This window comes from Hibiscus syriacus, unplaced genomic scaffold, assembly GCF_006381635.1.
Source record: "Hibiscus syriacus cultivar Baekdansim isolate YM2019G1 unplaced genomic scaffold, ASM638163v2 tig00003041_pilon, whole genome shotgun sequence".
Lineage (NCBI taxonomy): Eukaryota > Viridiplantae > Streptophyta > Magnoliopsida > Malvales > Malvaceae > Hibiscus > Hibiscus syriacus.
This window is the reverse complement of record NW_024061960.1, coordinates 1,360,022-1,367,620: the sequence shown is the minus strand read 5'-3', so window position 1 is coordinate 1,367,620 and position 7,599 is coordinate 1,360,022. Positions and strand designations below refer to the sequence as shown.

The 7,599-nt window shown below is 36.4% G+C and overlaps 1 protein-coding gene and 1 pseudogene across 1 annotated transcript; both read right to left on the bottom strand.

Annotated features, from left to right (window-relative positions):
- Positions 1 to 490: 490 nt before the first annotated feature.
- On the bottom strand, positions 491 to 1,280 carry LOC120167771 (annotated as a pseudogene).
- A 1,953-nt stretch (positions 1,281 to 3,233) lies between these two features.
- On the bottom strand, positions 3,234 to 5,908 carry LOC120168431 (subtilisin-like protease SBT1.3). Its single transcript, XM_039177099.1, has one exon. It carries the CDS (start codon positions 5,693 to 5,695, stop codon positions 3,368 to 3,370), a length of 2,328 nt encoding a protein of 775 aa, XP_039033030.1. The 5' UTR covers positions 5,696 to 5,908; the 3' UTR covers positions 3,234 to 3,367.
- Between the last annotated feature and the right edge of the window lie 1,691 nt (positions 5,909 to 7,599).

Genomic DNA, 7,599 nt, shown 5'->3' with positions numbered 1-7,599 from the left:
GCGATTGTGTATACTTGCATATTATTTGCGTATATTTTATAGTACTCACAACACGCTAACAAAGGGAAAAACCAAAAAAAAAAAGGCCTAAAGAACTAATGAATCAGAAGAAAAAGGATCGAAACTAAGTCTGATATCATGTTAAAACTAAAATACTTGGTATACCTCTATTCATTTATGCATTAAATCAATGTATACAAAATACATATATATAGTATTAATAACAAAGTAACTGTTTCTAACCAACCTCTAACTAATTCCTAACTATACAAGAATATCTAACTAACTTTTCTATGCTCAACAAAGCTGAGCTCGATCGAATTTCCCTTTCAACCGAGGATCTGATGTACGATCAAACACACCCTTCTGCTCATATGGGGTAACCCATTGCACTATGTCACATTTCACTCCACCCAGGAGTTTCTCCAATGGTTTCTTCGCAGTAATGATCTCTAGAAGTAAAATGCCGAAGCTATAAACGTCACAGCGCTCAACAAAGCTGAGCTCGATCGAATTTCCCTTTCAACCGAGGATCTGATGTACGATCAAACACACCCTTCTGCTCATATGGGGTAACCCATTGCACTATGTCACATTTCACTCCACCCAGGAGTTTCTCCAATGGTTTCTTCGCAGTAATGATCTCTAGAAGTAAAATGCCGAAGCTATAAACGTCACAGCTCTCGGAAACTTTTCCCACATCACGTAATCGGGCGCCAAATATGCCAGAGTGCCCTTCACCCTAGTTGCCATATGCGTAACGCCGTCCGGTATAAGTTTTGCAAAGCCAAAATCTGCAACTTTTGCTTGGAAGTTTGCATCTAAAAGAACATTGCTGGCCTTTATATCTCTGTGTATTATGTGAGGATTGGCCTCTTGATGCAAGTACCTTAAGGTCAGATTTTAAACACATAAAGTATACATTATGTTGCTAGTTCTTGAACTACTCTGTCATTGATTGCAGCATATGTGAGCATAAGAAAGTTTGGTTGATGTATACTTACGCAAGACCTTCGGCTGAACCAAGGGCAATGCTCATTCTACGAGGCCAATCGAGCAAACAATGAGCGGCGAGTTGGCCGTGCAGATGAGTGATTAAACTATGGTTAGGCATTGTAATCGTAGACTATTAATCTTTGACCCCCACTCGCATAAAAACCTCTCGATCCCAACAGATTCTTATGCCTCACCCTCCCAAGAATCTCTACTTCCACAGTGAACTCCATCTCGGCCTTCGCATTCATCGCCTTTAGTCGCTTTACTGCAACCTGCAACACCATGTTTGCTACATGTAATTAACAACAAAAGGCAAGCAATTACTAGAGAGATTTCAAGATAAAGGACATATGATTAATTGCCTCGATGCCTTTACTCGTACAACCCCAATATACGGTGCGGAATCCGCCTTCACCGATCTTATTATCGTCGTGGAAGTTGTGTGTTGCGTGTCAAATCTCCTTGAGAGTGTATAGTTCCCAAGGGTAATCCCTGCTCTTATTCTCCCTGTAACCAACACAAAGATTCAACAAGCAATACCAAATTAAATGCTCTTTATCAAAACTCTCTTCATAGCCTACCTGATCTGATCGTTTTCATTACAGGTGCACCAACACCATAAACGTCTCCAGTTCATAGTTTATGTTCCGGAAACAAATTATGGATCGCAGATTTCTGTAGAAGAAAAAAAAGTTTCTTGCACTGAAGAGAAACTGTAGCCTAGGAAGCCAATGAACTTTGCAGTATATTGGGGTGTGAAAATTAATAATTTTTACTGGTACTGCATTAAATATTAATTATAACATATTTTTTATTAAAAATTAATTAACTAGCTCGGTTTTAATTAGTGTATTTGGACAATTTCTTCTGTCTAGCTTGGATTTTGTTGACCATGTCTTAATGCAGTTCAATGAATGATGTTTTAGTCGTATGATCTTCAACTTTATGTTTTAACTAGTTAGAAAAAAGGCCACACATCAAAGCCAAGTAGCCCTAATAAATCCATTCAGAAGTGGAATCACTCGACGCAAAATGTACACCAATTAGTATATTTTGGGATTAAATATACATTTAATATTTAAATTAAACATTTCTTAAATTAGTATCTAAAGAATTTTTGCTTCTTAATAAATACATGAACCGATAACTTTTTTTTTCAAATTGTTACTTCAATTTTAATTTCATCCACTATTATAGTATTTTTAATAATTTTATATATTTAAAGTTTGATTGATTTTGATGCCACTGGTCAACTAGATGTTAATTCAATTGGAAAATATGAGACTGGTTTTTTTTTACTAAATCCGCTAGTTTTATTAAAAAGAGGAAATATTCAGAATTTACAATGAATGCTACAACCATAAGCGTAAAATAAACACATAATTAGGATATGTTCTTATAAACGTTGACATAAAAACTAGCCACTTAAGGTCACATAATGACCATACAAGGAAAAGGATAAAAACATAACCAAAAAACTCGAATAAAAAATAGATACAAATAGATCTGACTGCATCGATAAAAAAACCACAAAAGGGGATCAAACTACTAAAAATCATCGACAAATCGCAAATCAGAGTCGCGTGACGTGAAAAAACTATCCACAAACGCAAACTACATATCCAAATCCAATCTGAAAGTATAAATCAGGGAAGATCGGTATGATAACAAATAAGCGACATCTTGATCAATCGTAGTGATATCAAATATAACCCTAAAAACAAAGATACACGAAAATAACGACTAAAAAATTATACTTTTAAAAAAATTTAAAAAAAAATTAAAAAATTTGTTATCATATATTTTAAAAAAATTGATTTTATTTTTATTTTTTAGAATTATTACTTAAAAATATTCAAAAAAATATATATCAAAATAAAATTTTAGTTGTAATTGAGGGGTCAAATAAAATATTTTTTTTTATTCATTTAACATGCTACGTTACTCCCTTAACAACATTTAATGTTCAATATCCATTTTTTTAATAAAATCTAAAGTATAATGTCTATTTTGTGACTTTTGAAAATCTAATGACAAATAAAATTATTTTAACAAAATTTAATGATTATTTATAAATTTTATTCTATTAAAATATTAATGATGTATATCGATCGGTGTATATCGTTAATGATAAATATCAGTAAATGTCATATATTATAAACTAATCCTTGATTTAGACTCTGAGTTATAGTAAGTTGGACGCAGTAGGACTTAATAAAATCAAGTCCAAAAAATCAATCAAATTAACTCGATTGAAATAAATGCATTCTTCGTAATGATAAGATTAAATATCCCCTTTGGACCTTACAGAAAACATCTTGTTTATTTGGAATCACAACTGACTGAAAAATATAATCTGATTCGTTCCCATTTAAAATGGTGCTAACCACGTGATAACAACGGGGCTTCTTACTTTGTGCACTCCATCCTTCCACACCAGCCCTCCAAACTCGGGCATTGTTTGCCGGGATCTTCTTGTGAAACTGATCTTGTAAGATAGTTTCTGGTTTCTTCCGGTGAATTTCAGAGATTTCGGCTCGACGTCGACTGTCACGCCTTTAAATTGCGAAACTACAACATGGTAATTTGAATTAGGAGGGCCAACATTTGTGGCAGTTCTATGGAGGGTCAATGTTGAAATGGCTGTATCTTCTGGGAAGACCACTGAGATTGCTGGGTAGTTCAAGTCTCCTGGACTGGCAACCTTGTTGTGATGACAAGACATGTTGGAATGCTTGCTAAAGGATTTTAGCTCCATTGCTGTCAATTTTTGTGTGCAAAGGAATTCGAAGTAATCCTGGGCTGATATGTGGTAAACCAAACCTGGGTCTAGAGCATTCAATGGGTTGATGTGACCAGCACCGTGATCGAATGGAGTCGAAGCCGATGCCGTCGAAGCATCTTCGAGAGGATTATGGATGTTATCGTGAACATAGGCGGTTGTCATTAGAGCAGATTTGATTGCAGCAGGGCTCCAATCTGGATGTCTGGCCTTGAGCAAGGCAGCAATGCCACTCACATGAGGGCATGACATTGATGTTCCGGACAATATATTGAACCTCACTCTCCTATGATCTGTAGGAAGACTCGATGGACCTAATTCTCCGGTCCAGGCTGCAAGGATATTCACCCCTGGTGCAATGACATCAGGTTTCAGAATTTCAAGTGTGAGGAAATTTGGTCCTCTTGATGAAAACGCTGCCACCACCGGTGACGGCCTAACACCTAATCTGGTACCAATAAATGCTAGAGTTGCGGTCGCTTTTCGATTCGTTAAAGCGTAATGTTTGATAGCTTTCCCTTCCATCTCTCCCACTGCAACTGCTGGAAGGAGGTGACAGTCTGCAACAAGCTCTTCCCCATTTGAAGCGGTGTTTGTCAATATCATTCCTACTCCTCCAGCATCTTTCACTACTTCACCCTTCTGCACTCGAGGACTTATTCCTCGGTCGCATATCACGATTTTCCCAGAAACAATATGTGGATCCAGTGTTCCCTCTAGACATAATGAACTTGGGTCAGGGCTGCTTGAATTACTCCCCATATAAACAAGAGGGTATTGCTTGTTTGCCTGGAGAAACCTCCGGCCTTTGTAGAGTGAAACTCCGGCTATGGTTCTCCCGATTCCTAGCTTAATAGTAGCAGGAAAGTCTCTATCCATGGTGCTAGCACCGACTGTGGTGATCCATGGTGATACATTTGTGAGGCTGACAGGATCTGGTCCTCCATTGCCAGCTGAACAAGAAACAAAAACACCCATCTCCATTGCTCCAAAAGTTGCTATCGCCAAGCTGTCATGAGAGTAAGATGATGCCCCACCACCCAAAGATATTGACAAAATATTTACTCCATCGGCCACCGCTCTATCAACTGCCGACAGAATATCTGAGCTGAAACACCCACCAGTCCAGCAAACCTTGTAAGCTGCAATTCTTGCACCAGGCGCCATTCCTCTAGCTATTCCATAGGCGTAACCAAGAAGATTCGCGCCGCGTACCGGAGAGCCGGCAACAGTGGCTGCCGTGTGAGTACCATGCCCATCTTGATCTCGAGGCGATTTATATTCAGTTTTCTCGTTGATTTTCCCAGCGGCAGCTTCATATCCCCTGTAGAACACTCTTGCACCCACAATTTTCCTATTGCAGTGATGCTTTTGAAAGCCTCGTCCAGTTTCACAAGCTCCTTTCCAGTGAGAAGGAACCGTAGTCATCCCTGTATCATTAAAGCTTGCACTTTCTGGCCAAATTCCAGTATCAAGTACTCCAACTATGACATCATGATCTGCATGTTTTTGAGACCAGATGCTGGTACTTTCTTCTGCTTCTAATCCAAGGAACATGGGACTCCTTGTGGTGTGCAGTTGATACTTTGTCTCGGGAAGTATAGCGATCACACCATCTTCTTCTTTCAGCCTCTCAGCTTCTTCTTCAGTTAACTGAGCAGCAACTCCATGAAAAGCATTCTGGTAGCTATAAATGATCCTATCTTCATCACCTTCACTCTGGGTCTTGGACATCACTGACTTCAATTTCGACGAGTACCATTCCAGGGGAGTGGCGAATGATGCTGGCATTGCAGACTTGTGCATTTGGACGATGTAGGTCTTCTTCATTAATGAGTTGCTTTCCGAGACGACGAAAGCGAAAGACAGGCAGCCCGTTAGAATGAGAAACAGACATTTTACTGGGTTTTCAGCCATAGCAAGCCAAGCAGAGAAGACAAAAGTTTGGTTTTTAGGGATGCAGAAGAAAAATGTGAAGGCGAGTGGAGCTGTGGAGGTGATGTTATTGAGACTAATTAAGGTGGTTGGTGAATCTTGAATGCCTGTTGGGTGGGTAAAAGTTAATCTGGTTTCAATGGTCCTTGTTTGCAGAAGCTACCTGTTTCTCACTGTTGTTAATGGCTTCTTTCTTCCTATGGTTACGTATAAACTAAGAGCACGAACGAAATCACTTCAATAATTAAAAGAATAATTATTATTTTTAAAGGTTTTAAGTTTAAAAATATAGTCTGTAAAAATATTTAAACGTACTATAAAAATATTTAAATATTCCTTTTCAAATAATTAAAAATCTATTACAATAAAAAATTACATATAACATATAATGAAAGCTCACACATTGCAACGAGTGATCCCATGAACGTGTCTGGTTTTCATTGGATGAAACCAGAGGTGAAAGATGACAGCATGAAAGCTTTTATAAGCATAGATGGAGTTAACGGTCTCTATAAATTTTTACATGCAATTCTTTTAATGCTGCCGTTGTTGTTTTGGTATGCTAAGTTTGTGTCCCCACGATCACATGATGATTCATGTCAAGCACCTATGCGTTGTCAGAGTAAAAAAAAATGTTTTATTACATTCCTTCTCTCTTTCTCGACTAATTCAAATCAACATACGTTATATACCTAATTGTGGTGGATAGATCTCCTAACAAATATTTTTTATATATACAGGACCTCAAACTCGAGAACATTCATTCTCTCATTTAAAAAATTCCAAGAATTTCCCTTTTTATTTCCCCACCATCTTCTTGGTCTTTAATTTTTTGTTTTTAGGTCGGATTATGGTTGATATTTAAATAAAAAAACTAGTCAGATTTGAATGAAAACTGAGGTGGATGACGACTGATTTTTCGCAATAATGCAGTTTAAAAAAATTGTTCGAATATGACACTCTCGAAATTATTTCTTCAAATAGAGTGATTGTTACGGTACATCCCAAAAACACATTGTAGTCCATACGACTCTATTATAAATTTGGGGGAGACGCGTGGAGTGCAATGCATCTCCAATATTTGTTTTTATATTTATTGTTTGTTTAAGTTTTAATCATTATTGCAAAAAATTGGAAAGGCTAAAATTTGGAGAGAGACGCATTGTGATACAGGGGAGGGGGTCGCATGGTGTTCCATGCAACTTGGGGAGACTCGAGGAGTCCAGTGCGACTTTGATGTGTACTGTAACATTCACGCCATTCTAACAAATAATCTCTAGGATGCCCTATTCGAACAATTTTTTCGACTGCATTATTACAAAAAAATCATCGGAGAGAAACCATGAATTTAATGATGGTGATTAATGTTGCAATACAAATAATGGAGATGGCATTGGAATAGGAATATTTAAGTGGGATGGTGTATAATTTCAAACTTTATGTCCTCCGGTTAGTATTTGAGTAAACTACATGAATGATTACTTAATTATTATTTCTTTTTATTTTTACAATCAATTTTGAAATATCATTAATACGATCTATTAATTATTTAAATGTATCAATCAATTCACTTACCATTAACATGTAACGGAAGAGGTGATGTGGTTATTAATAAATTAGTATAATTATACATTTGGTCCTCAACTTTTTTATATTTTAATACTAATTTAAATTTTTAATTAAATTAAAATTATGATTAAATTGATAAAAATATATAAATATTGAAATTCAAATATATAATCATACTAATTTTTTATCAGACATGTCACCTCCTCTATTAAATATCAATTGCAAGTGGCTTAATAAACTCGCTTAAATAATTAATTTCATTCCATAAATTGTTTACTTTATTTCTTTTTCTTTTTTTATCCAGGGATTATGATTGT